We start from the raw sequence: 19,982 nt of genomic DNA, 5'->3' as shown, positions 1-19,982 counted from the left end.
AGCGAGGGGGGCAGGCGATGGGGTAACGGGGGAGCGAGGTGGGATGGGGGTAACGAGGGAGCGAGGCGGGGCAGGCGATGGGGTAACGGGGGAGTGAGGTGGGGCAGGCGATGGGGTAACGGGGGAGCGAGGGGGGCAGGCGATGGGGTAACGGGGGAGTGAGGTGGGACAGGCTATGGGGTAACGGGGAGTGAGGTGGGATGGGGGTAACGGGGAGTGAGGTGGGGCAGGCGATGGGGTAACGGGGGAGTGAGGTGGGACAGGCGAGGGAGTAACGGGGGAGCGAGGGGGGCAGGCGATGGGGTAACAGGGGGATGAGGTGGGGCAGGCGATGGGGTAACGGGGGAGCGAGGGGGGCAGGCGATGGGTTAACTGGGGAGTGAGGTGGGATGGGGGTAACGGGGGAGCGAGGCGGGGTAGGCGATGGGGTAACGGGGGAGTGAGGTGGGGCAGGCGATGGGGTAACGGGGGAGTGAGGCGGGGCAGGCGAGGGGGTAACGGGGGAGTGAGGTGGGATGGGGGTAACGGGGGAGGGAGGTGGGGCAGGCGATGGGGTAACGGGGGAGTGAGGTGGGGCAGGCGATGGGGTAACGGGGGAGTGAGGTGGGATAGGGTAACGGGGGAGTGAGGTGGGGCAGGCGATGGGGTAACGGGGGAGTGAGGTGGGGCAGGCGATGGGGTAACGGGGGAGTGAGGTGGGATGGGGGTAACGGGGAGTGAGGTGGGGCAGGCGATGGGGTAACGGGGGAGTGAGGTGGGGCAGGCGATGGGGTAACGGGGGGAGCGAGGTGGGGCAGGCGATGGGGTAACGGGGGAGTGAGGTGGGGCAGGCGATGGGGTAACGGGGGAGTGAGGTGGGATGGGGGTAACGGGGAGTGAGGTGGGGCAGGCGATGGGGTAACTGGGGAGTGAGGTGGGGCAGGCGATGGGGTAACGGGGGAGTGAGGTGGGGCAGGCGATGGGGTAACGGGGACTGAGGGGGACAGGCGATGGGGTAACGGGGAGTGAGGTGGGATGGGGGTAACGGGGAGTGAGGTGGGGCAGGCGATGGGGTAACGGGGGAGTGAGGTGGGACAGGCGAGGGAGTAACGGGGGAGCGAGGGGGGCAGGCGATGGGGTAACAGGGGGATGAGGTGGGGCAGGCGATGGGGTAACGGGGGAGTGAGGTGGGATGGGGGTAACGGGGGAGCGAGGCGGGGCAGGCGATGGGGTAACGGGGGAGTGAGGTGGGGCAGGCGAGGGGGTAACGGGGGAGTGAGGTGGGATGGGGGTAACGGGGGAGTGAGGTGGGGCAGGCGATGGGGTAACGGGGGAGTGAGGTGGGGCAGGCGATGGGGTAACGGGGGAGTGAGGTGGGATGGGGTAACGGGGGAGTGAGGTGGGGCAGGCGATGGGGTAACGGGGGAGTGAGGGGGGCAGGCGATGGGGTAACGGGGGAGTGAGGGGGGCAGGCGATGGGGTAACGGGGGAGTGAGGTGGGGCAGGCGATGGGGTAACAGGGGAGTGAGGTGGGGCAGGCAATGGGGTAACGGGGGGATGGGGTAACAGGGGAGTGAGGTAGGGCAGGCGATGGGGTAACGGGGACTGAGGGGGACAGGCGATGGGGTAACGGGGGAATGAGGCGGGGCAGGCGATGGGGTAACGGGGGAGTGAGGCGGGGCAGGCGATGGGGTAACGGGGGAGTGAGGCGGGGCAGGCGATGGGGTAACGGGGGAGTGAGGCGGGATGGGGGTAACGGGGGAGTGAGGTGGGGCAGGCGATGGGGTAACGGGGGAGTGAGGCAGGGCAGGCGAGGGGGGAACGGGGGAGTGAGGTGGGACAGGCGATGGGGTAACGGGGACTGAGGGGGACAGGCAATGGGGTAACAGGGGGATGAGGTGGGGCAGGCAATGGGGTAACGGGGGAGTGAGGTGGGGCAGGCGATGGGGTAACGGGGGATGAGGTAGGGCAGGCGATGGGGTAACGGGGGAGTGAGGTGGGGCAGGCGATGGGGTAACGGGGGAGTGAGGTGGGGCAGGCGATGGGGTAACGGGGGGATGAGGTAGGGCAGGCGATGGGGTAACGGGGGGATGAGGTAGGGCAGGCGATGGGGTAACGGGGGAGTGAGGTGGGATGGGGGTAACGTGGGAGTGAGGTGGGGCAGGCGATGGGGTAACGGGGGAGTGAGGCGGGACAGGCGATGGGGTAACGGGGGAGTGAGGCGGGACAGGCGATGGGGTAACGGGGGAGTGAGGCGGGACAGGCGATGGGGTAACGGGGGAGTGAGGTGGGATGGGGGTAACGGGGGAGTGAGGTGGGGCAGGCGATGGGGTAACGGGGGAGTGAGGCGGGGCAGGCGAGGGGGGTATGGGGGAGTGAGGTGGGACAGGCGATGGGGTAACGGGGGAGTGAGGTGGGACAGGCGATGGGGTAACAGGGGGATGAGGTGGGGCAGGCAATGGGGTAACGGGGGAGTGAGGTGGGGCAGGCGATGGGGTAACGGGGGATGAGGTAGGGCAGCCGATGGGGTAACGGGGGAGTGAGGTGGGGCAGGCGATGGGGTAACGGGGGAGTGAGGTGGGGCAGGCGATGGGGTAACAGGGGGATGAGGTAGGGCAGGCGATGGGGTAACGGGGGAGTGAGGTGGGGCAGGCGATGGGGTAACGGGGGAGTGAGGTGGGGCAGGCGATGGGGTAACGTGGGAGTGAGGCGGGGCAGGCGATGGGGTAACGGGGGAGTGAGGTGGGGCAGGCGATGGGGTAACGGGGGAGTGAGGCGGGGCAGGCGAGGGGGTAACGGGGGAGTGAGGTGGGGCAGGCGAGGGGGTAACGGGGGAGTGAGGCGGGGCAGGCGAGGGGGTAACGGGGGAGTGAGGTGGGATGGGGGTAACGGGGGAGCGAGGTGGGGCAGGCGATGGGGTAACGGGGGAGTGACGTGGGGCAGGCGATGGGGTAACGGGGGAGTGAGGAAGGGCAGGCGATGGGGTAACGGGGAGTGAGGTGGGGCAGGCGATGGGGTAACGGGGGAGCGAGGCGGGGCAGGCGAGGGGGGTAACGGGGGAGTGAGGTGGGATGGGGGTAACGGGGGAGCGAGGCGGGGCAGGCGATGGGGTAACGGGGGAGCGAGGTGGGGCAGGCGATGGGGTAACGGGGGAGTGAGGCGGGGCAGGCGAGGGGGTAACGGGGGAGCGAGGCGGGGCAGGCGAGGGGGTAACGGGGGAGTGAGGTGGGACAGGCGATGGGGTAACGGGGGAGTGAGGCGGGGCAGGCGATGGGGTAACGGGGGAGTGAGGTGGGATGGGGGTAACGGGGGAGCGAGGCGGGACAGGCGAGGGGGTAACGGGGGAGCGAGGCGGGGCAGGCGAGGGGGTAACGGGGGAGTGAGGTGGGGCAGGCGATGGGGTAACGGGGGAATGAGTCGGGATGGGGTAACGGGGGAGTGAGGTGGGATGGGGGTAACGGGGGAGTGAGGTGGGGCAGGCGATGGGGTAACGGGGGAGTGAGGTGGGATGGGGGTAACGGGGGAGTGAGGCGGGGCAGGTGAGGGGGTAACGGGGGAGTGAGGTGGGGCAGGCGATGGGGTAACGGGGGAGTGAGGTGGGGCAGGCGATGGGGTAACGGGGGAGTGAGGTTGGGCAGGCGATGGGGTAACGGGGGAGTGAGGTGGGATGGGGGTAACGGGGAGTGAGGTGGGGCAGGCGATGGGGTAACGGGCGAGTGAGGTGGGGCAGGCGATGGGGTAACGGGGGAGTGAGGTTGGGCAGGCGATGGGGTAACGGGGGAGTGAGGTGGGATGGGGGTAACGGGGAGTGAGGTGGGGCAGGCGATGGGGTAACGGGGGAGTGAGGTGGGGCAGGCGATGGGGTAACGGGGGAGTGAGGTGGGGCAGGCGATGGGGTAACGGGGGAGTGAGGTGGGGCAGGCGATGGGGTAACGGGGAGTGAGGTGGGATGGGGGTAACGGGGAGTGAGGTGGGGCAGGCGATGGGGTAACGGGGGAGTGAGGTGGGACAGGCGAGGGAGTAACGGGGGAGCGAGGGGGGCAGGCGATGGGGAAACAGGGGGATGACGTGGGGCAGGCGATGGGGTAACGGGGGAGTGAGGTGGGATGGGGGTAACGAGGGAGCGAGGCGGGGCAGGCGATGGGGTAACGGGGGAGTGAGGTGGGGCAGGCGATGGGGTAACGGGGGAGCGAGGGGGGCAGGCGATGGGGTAACGGGGGAGTGAGGTGGGACAGGCTATGGGGTAACGGGGGAGTGAGATGGGGCAGGCGATGGGGTAACGGGGACTGAGGGGGACAGGCGATGGGGTAACGGGGAGTGAGGTGGGATGGGGGTAACGGGGAGTGAGGTGGGGCAGGCGATGGGGTAACGGGGGAGTGAGGTGGGACAGGCGAGGGAGTAACGGGGGAGCGAGGGGGGCAGGCGATGGGGTAACAGGGGGATGAGGTGGGGCAGGCGATGGGGTAACGGGGGAGCGAGGGGGGCAGGCGATGGGTTAACGGGGGAGTGAGGTGGGATGGGGGTAACGGGGGAGCGAGGCGGGGTAGGCGATGGGGTAACGGGGGAGTGAGGTGGGGCAGGCGATGGGGTAACGGGGGAGTGAGGCGGGGCAGGCGAGGGGGTAACGGGGGAGTGAGGTGGGATGGGGGTAACGGGGGAGTGAGGTGGGGCAGGCGATGGGGTAACGGGGGAGTGAGGTGGGGCAGGCGAGGGGGTAACGGGGGAGTGAGGTGGGATGGGGGTAACGGGGGAGTGAGGTGGGGCAGGCGATGGGGTAACGGGGGAGTGAGGTGGGGCAGGCGATGGGGTAACGGGGGAGTGAGGTGGGATGGGGTAACGGGGGAGTGAGGTGGGGCAGGCGATGGGGTAACGGGGGAGTGAGGTGGGATGGGGGTAACGGGGGAGTGAGGTGGGGCAGGCGATGGGGTAACGGGGGAGTGAGGTGGGGCAGGCGATGGGGTAACGGGGGAGTGAGGTGGGATGGGGTAACGGGGGAGTGAGGTGGGATGGGGTAACGGGGGAGTGAGGTGGGGCAGGCGATGGGGTAATGGGGGAGTGAGGTGGGGCAGGCGATGGGGTAACGGGGAGTGAGGTGGGATGGGGGTAACGGGGAGTGAGGTGGGGCAGGCGATGGGGTAACGGGGGAGCGAGGGGGGCAGGCGATGGGTAACGGGGGAGTGAGGTGGGGCAGGCGGTGGGGTAACGGGGAGTGAGGTGGGGCAGGCGATGGGGTAACGGGGGAGTGAGGGGGGCAGGCGATGGGGTAACGGGGGAGTGAGGGGGGCAGGCGATGGGGTAACGGGGGAGCGAGGCGGGGCAGGCGATGGGGTAACGGGGGAGCGAGGCGGGGCAGGCGATGGGGTAACGGGGGAGCGAGGCGGGGCAGGCGATGGGGTAACGGGGGAGCGAGGCGGGGCAGGCGATGGGGTAACGGGGGAGTGAGGAAGGGCAGGCGATGGGGTAACGGGGGAGTGAGGAAGGGCAGGCGATGGGGTAACGGGGAGTGAGGCGGGGCAGGCGATGGGGTAACGGGGAGTGAGGCGGGGCAGGCGAGGGGGTAACGGGGGAGTGAGGCGGGGCAGGCGAGGGGGTAACGGGGGAGTGAGGTGGGGCAGGCGATGGGGTAACGGGGGAGTGAGGAAGGGCAGGCGATGGGGTAACGGGGAGTGAGGTGGGGCAGGCGATGGGGTAACGGGGGAGCGAGGCGGGGCAGGCGAGGGGGTAACGGGGGAGTGAGGTGGGATGGGGGTAACGGGGGAGCGAGGTGGGGCAGGCGAGGGGGTAACGGGGGAGCGAGGTGGGGCAGGCGAGGGGGTAACGGGGGAGCGAGGTGGGGCAGGCGAGGGGGTAACGGGGGAGTGAGGCGGGGCAGGCGAGGGGGTAACGGGGGAGCGAGGCGGGGCAGGCGAGGGGGTAACGGGGGAGCGAGGCGGGGCAGGCGATGGGGTAACGGGGGAGTGAGGTGGGATGGGGGTAATGGGGGAGCGAGGCGGGGCAGGCGAGGGGTAACGGGGGAGCGAGGCGGGGCAGGCGAGGGGGTAACGGGGGAGTGAGGTGGGGCAGGCGAGGGGGTAACGGGGGAGTGAGGTGGGATGGGGTAACGGGGGAGTGAGGTGGGATGGGGGTAACGGGGGAGTGAGGTGGGGCAGGCGATGGGGTAACGGGGGAGTGAGGTGGGATGGGGGTAACGGGGGAGTGAGGCGGGGCAGGCGAGGGGGTAACGGGGGAGTGAGGTGGGATGGGGGTAACGGGGGAGTGAGGCGGGGCAGGCGAGGGGGTAACGGGGGAGTGAGGTGGGGCAGGCGATGGGGTAACGGGGGAGTGAGGTGGGGCAGGCGATGGGGTAACGGGGGAGTGAGGCGGGGCAGGCGATGGGGTAACGGGGGAGTGAGGCGGGGCAGGCGAGGGGGTAACGGGGGAGTGAGGTGGGATGGGGGTAACGGGGGAGCGAGGCGGGGCAGGCGAGGGGGTAACGGGGGAGTGAGGTGGGACAGGCGATGGGGTAACGGGGGAGTGAGGCGGGGCAGGCGATGGGGTAACGGGGGAGTGAGGTGGGATGGGGGTAACGGGGGAGCGAGGCGGGACAGGCGAGGGGGTAACGGGGGAGCGAGGCGGGGCAGGCGAGGGGGTAACGGGGGAGTGAGGTGGGGCAGGCGATGGGGTAACGGGGGAATGAGTCGGGATGGGGTAACGGGGGAGTGAGGTGGGATGGGGGTAACGGGGGAGTGAGGTGGGGCAGGCGATGGGGTAACGGGGGAGTGAGGTGGGATGGGGGTAACGGGGGAGTGAGGCGGGGCAGGTGAGGGGGTAACGGGGGAGTGAGGTGGGGCAGGCGATGGGGTAACGGGGGAGTGAGGTGGGGCAGGCGATGGGGTAACGGGGGAGTGAGGTGGGGCAGGCGATGGGGTAACGGGGGAGTGAGGTGGGATGGGGGTAACGGGGAGTGAGGTGGGGCAGGCGATGGGGTAACGGGGGAGTGAGGTGGGGCAGGCGATGGGGTAACGGGGGAGTGAGGTGGGGCAGGCGATGGGGTAACGGGGGAGTGAGGTGGGATGGGGGTAACGGGGAGTGAGGTGGGGCAGGCGATGTGGTAACGGGGGAGTGAGGTGGGGCAGGCGATGGGGTAACGGGGGAGTGAGGTGGGGCAGGCGATGGGGTAACGGGGACTGAGTGGGACAGGCGATGGGGTAACGGGGAGTGAGGTGGGATGGGGGTAACGGGGAGTGAGGTGGGGCAGGCGATGGGGTAACGGGGGAGTGAGGTGGGACAGGCGAGGGAGTAACGGGGGAGCGAGGGGGGCAGGCGATGGGGAAACAGGGGGATGACGTGGGGCAGGCGATGGGGTAACGGGGGAGTGAGGTGGGATGGGGGTAACGAGGGAGCGAGGCGGGGCAGGCGATGGGGTAACGGGGGAGTGAGGTGGGGCAGGCGATGGGGTAACGGGGGAGCGAGGGGGGCAGGCGATGGGGTAACGGGGGAGTGAGGTGGGACAGGCTATGGGGTAACGGGGGAGTGAGATGGGGCAGGCGATGGGGTAACGGGGACTGAGGGGGACAGGCGATGGGGTAACGGGGAGTGAGGTGGGATGGGGGTAACGGGGAGTGAGGTGGGGCAGGCGATGGGGTAACGGGGGAGTGAGGTGGGACAGGCGAGGGAGTAACGGGGGAGCGAGGGGGGCAGGCGATGGGGTAACAGGGGGATGAGGTGGGGCAGGCGATGGGGTAACGGGGGAGCGAGGGGGGCAGGCGATGGGTTAACGGGGGAGTGAGGTGGGATGGGGGTAACGGGGGAGCGAGGCGGGGTAGGCGATGGGGTAACGGGGGAGTGAGGTGGGGCAGGCGATGGGGTAACGGGGGAGTGAGGCGGGGCAGGCGAGGGGGTAACGGGGGAGTGAGGTGGGATGGGGGTAACGGGGGAGTGAGGTGGGGCAGGCGATGGGGTAACGGGGGAGTGAGGTGGGGCAGGCGAGGGGGTAACGGGGGAGTGAGGTGGGATGGGGGTAACGGGGGAGTGAGGTGGGGCAGGCGATGGGGTAACGGGGGAGTGAGGTGGGGTAGGCGATGGGGTAACGGGGGAGTGAGGTGGGATGGGGTAACGGGGGAGTGAGGTGGGGCAGGCGATGGGGTAACGGGGGAGTGAGGTGGGATGGGGGTAACGGGGGAGTGAGGTGTGGCAGGCGATGGGGTAACGGGGGAGTGAGGTGGGGCAGGCGATGGGGTAACGGGGGAGTGAGGTGGGATGGGGTAACGGGGGAGTGAGGTGGGGCAGGCGATGGGGTAATGGGGGAGTGAGGTGGGGCAGGCGATGGGGTAACGGGGAGTGAGGTGGGATGGGGGTAACGGGGAGTGAGGTGGGGCAGGCGATGGGGTAACGGGGGAGCGAGGGGGGCAGGCGATGGGTAACGGGGGAGTGAGGTGGGGCAGGCGGTGGGGTAACGGGGAGTGAGGTGGGGCAGGCGATGGGGTAACGGGGGAGTGAGGGGGGCAGGCGATGGGGTAACGGGGGAGTGAGGGGGGCAGGCGATGGGGTAACGGGGGAGCGAGGCGGGGCAGGCGATGGGGTAACGGGGGAGCGAGGCGGGGCAGGCGATGGGGTAACGGGGGAGCGAGGCGGGGCAGGCGATGGGGTAACGGGGGAGTGAGGAAGGGCAGGCGATGGGGTAACGGGGAGTGAGGCGGGGCAGGCGAGGGGGTAACGGGGGAGTGAGGCGGGGCAGGCGAGGGGGTAACGGGGGAGTGAGGTGGGGCAGGCGATGGGGTAACGGGGGAGTGAGGAAGGGCAGGCGAAGGGGTAACGGGGAGTGAGGTGGGGCAGGCGATGGGGTAACGGGGGAGCGAGGCGGGGCAGGCGAGGGGGGTAACGGGGGAGTGAGGTGGGATGGGGGTAACGGGGGAGCGAGGTGGGGCAGGCGAGGGGGTAACGGGGGAGCGAGGTGGGGCAGGCGAGGGGGTAACGGGGGAGCGAGGTGGGGCAGGCGATGGGGTAACGGGGGAGTGAGGCGGGGCAGGCGAGGGGGTAACGGGGGAGCGAGGCGGGGCAGGCGAGGGGGGTAACGGGGGAGCGAGGCGGGGCAGGCGAGGGGGGTAACGGGGGAGTGAGGTGGGATGGGGGTAATGGGGGAGCGAGGCGGGGCAGGCGAGGGGTAACGGGGGAGCGAGGCGGGGCAGGCGAGGGGGTAACGGGGGAGTGAGGTGGGGCAGGCGATGGGGTAACGGGGGAATGAGGTGGGATGGGGTAACGGGGGAGTGAGGTGGGATGGGGGTAACGGGGGAGTGAGGTGGGGCAGGCGATGGGGTAACGGGGGAGTGAGGTGGGATGGGGGTAACGGGGGAGTGAGGCGGGGCAGGCGAGGGGGGTAACGGGGGAGTGAGGTGGGATGGGGGTAACGGGGGAGTGAGGTGGGGCAGGCGATGGGGTAACGGGGGAGTGAGGTGGGGCAGGCGATGGGGTAACGGGGGAGTGAGGCGGGGCAGGCGATGGGGTAACGGGGGAGTGAGGCGGGGCAGGCGAGGGGGTAACGGGGGAGTGAGGTGGGATGGGGGTAACGGGGGAGCGAGGCGGGGCAGGCGAGGGGGTAACGGGGGAGTGAGGTGGGATGGGGGTAACGGGGGAGCGAGGTGGGGCAGGCGATGGGGTAACGGGGGAGTGAGGTGGGATGGGGGTAACGGGGGAGTGAGGCGGGGCAGGCGAGGGGGTAACGGGGGAGTGAGGTGGGATGGGGGTAACGGGGGAGTGAGGCGGGGCAGGCGAGGGGGTAACGGGGGAGCGAGGCGGGGCAGGCGATGGGGTAACGGGGGAGTGAGGCGGGGCAGGCGATGGGGTAACGGGGGAGTGAGGCGGGGCAGGCGATGGGGTAACGGGGAGTGAGGCGGGGCAGGCGAGGGGGTAACGGGGGAGTGAGGTGGGATGGGGGTAACGGGGGAGCGAGGTGGGGCAGGCGATGGGGTAACGGGGGAGTGAGGCGGGGCAGGCGATGGGGTAACGGGGGAGTGAGGCGGGGCAGGCGATGGGGTAACGGGGGAGTGAGGCGGGGCAGGCGAGGGGGTAACGGGGGAGTGAGGCGGGGCAGGCGATGGGGTAACGGGGAGTGAGGCGGGGCAGGCGATGGGGTAACGGGGGAGTGAGGCGGGGCAGGCGAGGGGGTAACGGGGGAGTGAGGTGGGATGGGGGTAACGGGGGAGCGAGGTGGGGCAGGCGATGTTGTAACGGGGGAGTGAGGTGGGGCAGGCGATGGGGTAACGGGGGAGTGAGGTGGGGCAGGCGATGGGGTAACGGGGGAGTGAGGCGGGGCAGGCGATGGGGTAACGGGGGAGTGAGGCGGGGCAGGCGAGGGGGTAACGGGGGAGTGAGGCGGGGCAGGCGAGGGGGGTAACGGGGGAGTGAGGTGGGATGGGGGTAACGGGGGAGCGAGGTGGGGCAGGCGATGTTGTAACGGGGGAGTGAGGTGGGGCAGGCGATGGGGTAACGGGGGAGTGAGGCGGGGCAGGCGATGGGGTAACGGGGGAGTGAGGCGGGGCAGGCGATGGGGTAACGGGGAGTGAGGCGGGGCAGGCGATGGGGTAACGGGGGAGTGAGGCGGGGCAGGCGAGGGGGTAACGGGGGAGTGAGGTGGGATGGGGGTAACGGGGGAGCGAGGTGGGGCAGGCGATGGGGTAACGGGGGAGTGAGGTGGGGCAGGCGATGGGGTAACGGGGGAGTGAGGCGGGGCAGGCGATGGGGTAACGGGGGAGTGAGGCGGGGCAGGCGATGGGGTAACGGGGGAGTGAGGCGGGGCAGGCGAGGGGGGTAACGGGGGGAGTGAGGTGGGATGGGGGTAACGGGGGAGCGAGGTGGGGCAGGCGAGGGGGTAACGGGGGAGTGAGGCGGGGCAGGCGAGGGGGGTAACGGGGGAGTGAGGTGGGGCAGGCGAGGGGGTAACGGGGGAGTGAGGTGGGGCAGGCGAGGGGGGTAACGGGGGACTGAGGGGGACAGGCGAGGGGGTAACGGGGGACTGAGGGGGACAGGCGAGGGGGTAACGGGGGAGTGAGGCGGGGCAGGCGAGGGGGTAACGGGGACTGAGGGGGACAGGCGAGGGGGTAACGGGGGACTGAGGGGGACAGGCGAGGGGGTAACGGGGGAGCGAGGCGGGACAGGCGAGGGGGTAACGGGGGACTGAGGGGGACAGGCGAGGGGGTAACGGGGGACTGAGGGGGACAGGCGAGGGGGTAACGGGGGAGTGAGGTGGGGCAGGCGAGGGGGTAACGGGGGACTGAGGGGGACAGGCGAGGGGGTAACGGGGGAGTGAGGCGGGGCAGGCGAGGGGGTAACGGGGGAGTGAGGTGGGGCAGGCGAGGGGGTAACGGGGGAGTGAGGTGGGGCAGGCGAGGGGGTAACGGGGGAGTGAGGTGGGGCAGGCGAGGGGGTAACGGGGGACTGAGGGGGACAGGCGAGGGGGTAACGGGGGAGTGAGGCGGGGCAGGCGAGGGGGGTAACGGGGGAGTGAGGTGGGGCAGGCGAGGGGGTAACGGGGGACTGAGGGGGACAGGCGATGGGGTAACGGGGGAGTGAGGCGGGGCAGGCGAGGGGGTAACGGGGGAGTGAGGTGGGATGTGGGTAACGGGGGAGCGAGGTGGGGCAGGCGATGTTGTAACGGGGGAGTGAGGTGGGGCAGGCGATGGGGTAACGGGGGAGTGAGGCGGGGCAGGCGATGGGGTAACGGGGAGTGAGGCGGGGCAGGCGATGGGGTAACGGGGGAGTGAGGCGGGGCAGGCGAGGGGGTAACGGGGGAGTGAGGTGGGATGGGGGTAACGGGGGAGCGAGGTGGGGCAGGCGATGTTGTAACGGGGGAGTGAGGTGGGGCAGGCGATGGGGTAACGGGGGAGTGAGGTGGGGCAGGCGATGGGGTAACGGGGGAGTGAGGCGGGGCAGGCGATGGGGTAACGGGGGAGTGAGGCGGGGCAGGCGATGGGGTAACGGGGGAGTGAGGCGGGGCAGGCGAGGGGGTAACGGGGGAGTGAGGTGGGATGGGGGTAACGGGGGAGCGAGGCGGGGCAGGCGAGGGGGTAACGGGGGAGTGAGGTGGGGCAGGCGAGGGGGTAACGGGGGACTGAGGGGGACAGGCGAGGGGGTAACGGGGGACTGAGGGGGACAGGCGAGGGGGTAACGGGGGAGTGAGGCGGGGCAGGCGAGGGGGTAACGGGGACTGAGGGGGACAGGCGAGGGGGTAACGGGGGACTGAGGGGGACAGGCGAGGGGGTAACGGGGGACTGAGGGGGACAGGCGAGGGGGTAACGGGGGAGCGAGGCGGGACAGGCGAGGGGGTAACGGGGGACTGAGGGGGACAGGCGAGGGGGTAACGGGGGAGTGAGGTGGGGCAGGCGAGGGGGTAACGGGGGACTGAGGGGGACAGGCGAGGGGGTAACGGGGGAGTGAGGCGGGGCAGGCGAGGGGGTAACGGGGGAGTGAGGTGGGGCAGGCGAGGGGGTAACGGGGGAGTGAGGTGGGGCAGGCGAGGGGGTAACGGGGGAGTGAGGTGGGGCAGGCGAGGGGGTAACGGGGGACTGAGGGGGACAGGCGAGGGGGTAACGGGGGAGTGAGGCGGGGCAGGCGAGGGGGTAACGGGGGAGTGAGGTGGGGCAGGCGAGGGGGTAACGGGGGACTGAGGGGGACAGGCGAGGGGGTAACGGGGGAGTGAGGCGGGGCAGGCGAGGGGGTAACGGGGACTGAGGGGGACAGGCGAGGGGGGTAACGGGGGAGTGAGACGGGGCAGGCGAGGGGGTAACGGGGGAGCGAGGCGGGGCAGGCGAGGGGGTAACGGGGGAGTGAGGTGGGATGGGGTAACGGGGGAGTGAGGTGGGGCAGGCGAGGGGGTAACGGGGGAGCGAGGCGGGGCAGGCGAGGGGGTAACGGGGGAGTGAGGCGGGGCAGGCGATGGGGTAACGGGGGAGTGAGGCGGGGCAGGCGAGGGGGTAACGGGGGAGTGAGGTGGGATGGGGGTAACGGGGGAGTGAGGTGGGGCAGGCGAGGGGGTAACGGGGACTGAGGGGGACAGGCGATGGGGTAACGGGGGAGCGAGGCGGGGCAGGCGAGGGGGTAACGGGGAATGAGGCGGGGCAGGCGAGGGGGTAACGGGGGAGTGAGGGGGACAGGCGAGGGGGTAACGGGGAGTGAGGCGGGGCAGGCGAGGGGGTAACGGGGGAGTGAGGGGGACAGGCGATGTTGTAACGGGGGAGTGAGGGGGACAGGCGAGGGGGTAACGGGGAGTGAGGCGGGGCAGGCGAGGGGGTAACGGGGGAGTGAGGTGGGATGGGGGTAACGGGGAGTGAGGCGGGGCAGGCGAGGGGGTAACGGGGGAGTGAGGTGGGACAGGCAATGGGGTAACGGGGGAGCGAGGCGGGGCAGGCGAGGGGGTAACGGGGGAGCGAGGTGGGGCAGGCGAGGGGGTAACGGGGGAGTGAGGGGGACAGGCGAGGGGGTAACGGGGGAGTGAGGCGGGGCAGGCGAGGGGGGTAACGGGGGAGTGAGGGGGACAGGCGAGGGGGTAACGGGGGAGTGAGGCGGGGCAGGCGAGGGGGTAACGGGGGAGTGAGGCGGGGCAGGGGATGGGGTAACGGGGGAGTGAGGCGGGGCAGGCGAGGGGGTAACGGGGGAGTGAGGCGGGGCAGGCGAGGGGGTAACGGGGGAGTGAGGCGGGGCAGGGGATGGGGTAACGGGGAGTGAGGTGGGGCAGGCGAGGGGGTAACGGGGGAGTGAGGCGGGGCAGGCGAGGGGGTAACGGGGGAGTGAGGTGGGATGGGGGTAACGGGGGAGTGAGGTGGGGCAGGCGAGGGGGTAACGGGGGAGTGAGGTGGGGCAGGGGATGGGGTAACGGGGGAGTGAGGTGGGGCAGGCGAGGGGGTAACGGGGAGTGAGGCGGGGCAGGCGAGGGGGTAACGGGGGACTGAGGGGGACAGGCGAGGGGGTAACGGGGGAGTGAGGCGGGATGGGGGTAACGGGGGGAGCGAGGCGGGGCAGGCGATGGGGTAACGGGGGAGTGAGGTGGGGCAGGCGAGGGGGTAACGGGGGAGTGAGGCGGGGCAGGCGAGGGGGTAACGGGGGACTGAGGGGGACAGGCGAGGGGGTAACGGGGGAGCGAGGCGGGGCAGGCGAGGGGGTAACGGGGGAGCGAGGCGGGGCAGGCGAGGGGGTAACGGGGGAGCGAGGCGGGGCAGGGGATGGGGTAACGGGGGAGCGAGGCGGGGCAGGGGATGGGGTAACGGGGGAGCGAGGCGGGGCAGGGGATGGGGTAACGGGGGAGCGAGGCGGGGCAGGGGATGGGGTAACGGGGGAGCGAGGTGGGGCAGGCGATGGGGTAACGGGGGAGTGAGGTGGGATGGGGGTAACGGGGGGAGCGAGGCGGGGCAGGGGATGGGGGTAACGGGGGAGTGAGGTGGGGCAGGCGAGGGGGTAAAGGGGGAGCGAGGCGGGGCAGGCGAGGGGGTAACGGGGACTGAGGGGGACAGGCGAGGGGGTAACGGGGGAGTGAGGCGGGGCAGGCGATGGGGTAACGGGGAGTGAGGCGGGACAGGCGAGGGGGTAACGGGGGAGTGAGGCGGGGCAGGCGATGGGGTAACGGGGAGTGAGGCGGGACAGGCGAGGGGGTAACGGGGAGTGAGGCGGGACAGGCGAGGGGGTAACGGGGAGTGAGGTGGGGCAGGCGATGGGGTAACGGGGGACTGAGGGGGACAGGCGAGGGGGTAACGGGGGAGCGAGGCGGGGCAGGCGAGGGGGTAACGGGGGAGTGAGGCGGGGCAGGCGAGGGGGTAACGGGGGAGTGAGGCGGGGCAGGCGATGGGGTAACGGGGGAGCGAGGCGGGGCAGGAGATGGGGTAACGGGGAGTGAGGCGGGGCAGGGGATGGGGTAACGGGGGAGTGAGGCGGGGCAGGCGAGGGGGTAACGGGGGAGTGAGGCGGGGCAGGCGATGGGGTAACGGGGAGTGAGGCGGGGCAGGGGATGGGGTAACGGGGAGTGAGGTGGGGCAGGCGATGGGGTAACGGGGGAGTGAGGCGGGGCAGGCGAGGGGGGTAACGGGGGAGTGAGGCGGGGCAGGCGATGGGGTAACGGGGGAGTGAGGTGGGATGGGGGTAACGGGGGAGTGAGGCGGGGCAGGCGAGGGGGTAACGGGGGAGTGAGGCGGGGCAGGCGAGGGGGTAACGGGGGAGTGAGGTGGGGCAGGCGATGGGGTAACGGGGGAGTGAGGCGGGGCAGGGGATGGGGTAACGGGGAGTGAGGCGGGGCAGGCGAGGGGGTAACGGGGGAGTGAGGCGGGGCAGGCGATGGGGTAACGGGGGAGTGAGGCGGGGCAGGCGATGGGGTAACGGGGGAGTGAGGCGGGGCAGGCGATGGGGTAACGGGGGAGTGAGGCGGGGCAGGGGATGGGGTAACGGGGGAGTGAGGTGGGGCAGGCGATGGGGTAACGGGGGAGCGAGGCGGGGCAGGCGAGGGGGTAACGGGGAGTGAGGCGGGGCAGGGGATGGGGTAACGGGGAGTGAGGCGGGGCAGGGGATGGGGTAACGGGGAGTGAGGTGGGGCAGGCGAGGGGGTAACGGGGACTGAGGGGGACAGGGCCGGGGATCGGTTCAGGCGGCGGGGAGGTGGTCCCGGCGCTGACGGTGGGCGAGGGGCCGGGCCCGTCCCACTCACACTGTGCGCCAGACCGGCGGTGTCCCTGTCGACCCAGCCGCGCCCCTGCGAGGCCATGGCCGCCCCGCCACGTGCCGCGCCCGCCCGTTAGCGGCGCGAAGCGCTGAACGCCCAGCATAGCGCCGCGCGGCGGGGGAGGGGCAGGCTATGAATATTCATGAGGGCGGGGCAATAGCGAGCCGAAGAGAAGGGGGCGGGATTACTGCTGGGCCCGCCCCCGGGCACGAAGCGGGTTCTCTGTCCTGGAGTTCGAGTCCCGACTCCCAGCCCCACCCCAGAGCACAGACCGCTGCCCTGCAGGTTCGTGGGCCGGGTGTACTCCGTTATGGGAACCACTCCTTGCTTGCCCTTTTTCAAAGTCCTGTGTCATTTTCTGGCAATATACAACAAATGATTTTTTAAAATCCTCCAGTATCTTCCTGTGGGGTCTGGAGTTATTAATGTAAGACCACCATCATCCTCCAGTTTGGGTTCATTACGGTAGTGCTGTTTAATACTGGATATACTGGCCTTGGTGGCTAAAATTTGAAAGGAAAAGGCAGCAGAGTGAAGACAGGAGAATGAGTTCCTGTAGCTTGAAGCTGGAGTTACACACACCTGCTCCTCCATCTAGAGCAAAGAGAATCACTTGGTTGGGGCAGGGCTTGAAGTGAGCCAGATTATGCTGAGCTGGCAATTTATAAGGTTTTTTTTTTTTTTAGGACGCTATCTTGTTCTTCAGAAACCTCAGCTTTCATTTTAAAAAAGTGTAAGTGTCTAGCACTTATAATTATCCAAGCATATAAAAAAGGAGAGGGAGGATCACAAATTTGCACTTTCGATTGTGACCAGCATCTCATCTGAGTGAGGCTTGGGAGAGTGCCATTACTTCCCCTCGGCCACCCAGTTTGGGGTCTCCATGCTGTGATCATATCAGCAATGAAAATATTAAACAGCATTGGGCTATTTTATGAATAGGTGACCTCGTGGGAGCAGCAAGGCACTCAAGAAATGGGGGTAGTAAAGCAATATCTAGTGTTCTTTCCTCTTCCCTATCTTGGCTTATAGGAATTGGAATCTTTTGGCTAAGGCCTGAAACCAAGACCTGACCACTTGGGGACATTAAAAATTCCATAGCCACTTTATGAGATTTTCAGAGTTATTAATGCCCCCCAGACATATTTGATGCTGAGTAATTATGTTCTACTTCTCTACATTTCACCCCAGAGGTAGCTGCTTTTCTGGGGTGGGTAAAATGCTCACTATACCTCAATCACAGGGGCATTGTGAGGGCTGCTCTAACTTGCATCCAACCTACTACAGCCCCTATGGGCTGTACAGCATGGGCAATAGCTGGGGGTGTTGTATAGACACCCCAGATATGCCCCTGCATCCATGATCTTCAGTGGGGGCAGCATGGAGAACTGTCATGGCCCCCGGGATAAATTATTCCCGGGGGCGGGGAGGAGCTTACAGCTTCTTTGTAACCATGTGGCTGCAGCACACCTTTGAATTCCTCCCTTTGTCTCCTAATCAGGAGAGGGAGAGGATGTGAAATGGCCCTCACCTGAGTTTTCTTTCCCCAGGGGAAGTATTTTCTTTGGCCTGTCTTCTCCCCGCAAATATTAGGGGGCAGCTCTACTAACACAAAAACAGGGCAGCCTTGGAATCTGCCCCTCTACCACAGGGGCAATATAATAAATAATAATAAAAGCCTAGTACATTAACCATCTTAATCTGTTTATGCTAAATTGCTATAAACGGGGCGAGATCCTTAAAACAATTTTTAATCTGATTTAAAGCTATAAACTGGTGCAACTTTGAATATAGAGAAGTCCTGAGATCTGTTTTCATTTCTTCTCTGGGGGCTGGATGGAATGAAGGAGTGGGGGCCAAGTCTGTACTCTGCACAGTGCAATTCAAGAAAGCCACTTTGGCAACTCAAGGCCTGGAAAGAGACAAAGGATCACAAACTTTTTCTAAAATGTTCCATTTTCTACTATATTTTCATGAGGCTTGATAACCTAATCACCACCTCTTGGGAATGAAGTCATTGTGCCCCCTGATTCCAGAGTCCTAGTACCAGTCTTGTCCTAAAACATGGGGAGCCATTTAGCTCCCCAAAGACAGCTGCGATCAAAGAGGACTTTAAATCCAGCTCCCCAGGCCACGGAGCTAGTGAAAGAAACAAAGAGAATCAGTTAGAAAAAAATATTTCAGGACCATTCAGGTTAATGATTTTTACCATGAAAGACCTCATTTTTTTTTTTTTTAATCATTTTAAAAGATCACATTTCAAAAATATTCTGGGCAAAGGCAGGTTTCTTATGTTCTCCACAACTTGGTTGCACCATCAGTGATAAAATTGCTCTCCATCTGCACCCACATTGTAAAGTCTTAGATGATAAATACAACAACCTGCGGAGTGATAGTTTAGGCCAGTGGTTCTCAAACTTTTGTACTGGTGACCCCTTTCACATAGCAAGCCTCTGAATGTGACCCCCCTTATAAGTTAAAAACACTTTTTTGTATATTTAATACTATTATAAATGCTGGAAGCAAAGCGGGGTTTAGGGTGGAGGCTAACAGCTCGCGACCCCCCATGTAATAACCTTGTGACCCCCTGAGGGGTCCTGACCCCCAGTTTGAGAACCCCTGGCTTATGCCATGGGAGACAGTGTGGTCTAGTGGTTACTTCACAGAACTGGGAGTCACCATAGCTAGTTTCTAATCCCCTCTCTGTCATTGATTGGCTGTGTGGCCTTCCTTGGACAAGTCACTAGGGCAGGGGCAGGCAAACTTTTCGGCCTGAGGGCCATTCGGGTTTTGGAAATTGTATGGAGGGCGGGTTAGGGGAGGCTGTGCCTCAAACAGCCAGGTGTGGCCCAGCCCCTGCCCCCTATCCGCCCCCCCTCCCCCCTTCTCACCCCCTGACGGCCCCTCCCTGGGACTCCTGCCCCATCCACCCCCCCCCCAGTTCCCGACTGCCCCATCCAACCACCTCCAGAACCCCTGCCCCTGACTGCACCCCGCTGCCCCGTCCAACCCCCCCCCTTCCTAATTGCTCCCCAGGATCCCTGCTCAATCCAACCACCCCTTCTCGCCCCCCCCCTTCCTGACTGCCCCCATTCAACCCCTGTTCCCCACCCTCTGACCGCCCCAACCCCATCCATACCCCCACCCCCTAACCACCACCCCAAACTCCCCTGCCCTCTACCCAACCCCCCCGCTCCCTGTCCCCTTACCACGCTGCCTGGAGCACCAGCGGCTGGCGGCGCTAAAGTAGGGTTACTATATCTATTAAATAAAAAAAGAGGACCCTCCACAGGCCCTGGCCCAGCCCATTTCCCCACCCCAGCCCCGCCCCAACTCCGCCCCTTCCCCACCCTATCTCCGCCCCCTCCTCCCTCCCATGCGGAAAGGGCTGCCCGAGCACTACCGGCTTCACGGTTTGCCGGGCAGCCCCCAGACCCTGCGCCCCCGGCTGGCGCTTCCCCAGCGCAGCTGGAGCCCGGGAGGGGAAGCGCCCAGGAGGGGAAGCGCCCAGGAGGGGGCGCAGGGTCTGGAGGCTGTCCGGCAAAATGTGAAGCCGGTAGCGCTTGGGCTTCGGGCAGCCCCTATGCCTCCGGACCCTGCGCCCCCGGCCGGGCACTTCCCCTCCCGGGCTCTGGCGGCGCAGGGTCCGGAGGCATGGGGGCTGCCCGAAGCCGGTAGCGCTCGGGCAGCCCGGCTCTTAAACAGAGCCAAAGAGTCAGGGGAGGAGCAGAGCCGCCATTTTCCCGGACATGTTCGGCTTTTTGGCAATTCCCCCCGGATGGGGGTTTGAGAGCCAAAAAGCCGGACATGTCCCGGAAAAAGAGGATGTATGGTAACCCTACGCTAAAGCCATGCCACAGGCCGGGCCCTGCTGCCCAGAGCTCACAGTGAACGGAGGCTGCTGGGGAGGAGTAACAGCAGGGGAAGGGCCGGGAACTAGCCTCCCAGGCCAGGAGCTCAGGGGACGGGCAGGAGGGGCCTGCCGGCCATAGTTTGCCCACCTCTGCACTATGGCCTGGGTTTCGGATGTGCTCACTACCTGCAGCTCCCACTGGAGTCATGGGTATGCTGGCCCGTACCTCTGAAAATCAGGCCTGAAAACTCCACACTTGCTTGGGAACAATATGACTTTGCCTGCCGTTGTACAGTGCTTTTTGGCCTATGGCTGATAAGCAGTCAGTGCCAAGCATGATAAACCATGAAAAGTCCCTCTCCCCTTTACAGCAGAGGCTGGCTCCAGAGGCCTCTCTGAAGGAGGATTTCACACTGACATGATGGGGATTATTTGTAAGCGCCCCCCTGAGAAGGGCAAAGACGCCTCCAACGC

General features: G+C 67.2%; 1 protein-coding gene across 1 annotated transcript in view; it reads right to left on the bottom strand.

The window, feature by feature from the left end:
- The window catches only part of DDX25 (DEAD-box helicase 25), a 72,649-nt gene extending 56,952 nt beyond the window's left edge, over nucleotides 1-15,697 (bottom strand). Inside the window, exon 1 of the mRNA XM_054005553.1 lies at nucleotides 15,641-15,697. Coding sequence (XP_053861528.1) covers nucleotides 15,641-15,697 — 57 coding nt within the window. The remainder of the gene's footprint in view (nucleotides 1-15,640) is intronic.
- Between the last annotated feature and the right edge of the window lie 4,285 nt (nucleotides 15,698-19,982).

Source organism: Malaclemys terrapin, chromosome 15 (assembly GCF_027887155.1).
Source record: "Malaclemys terrapin pileata isolate rMalTer1 chromosome 15, rMalTer1.hap1, whole genome shotgun sequence".
Lineage (NCBI taxonomy): Eukaryota > Metazoa > Chordata > Testudines > Emydidae > Malaclemys > Malaclemys terrapin.
Note: the sequence above shows the minus strand (reverse complement) of the source record. Positions and strands in the feature narration are given on the sequence as shown.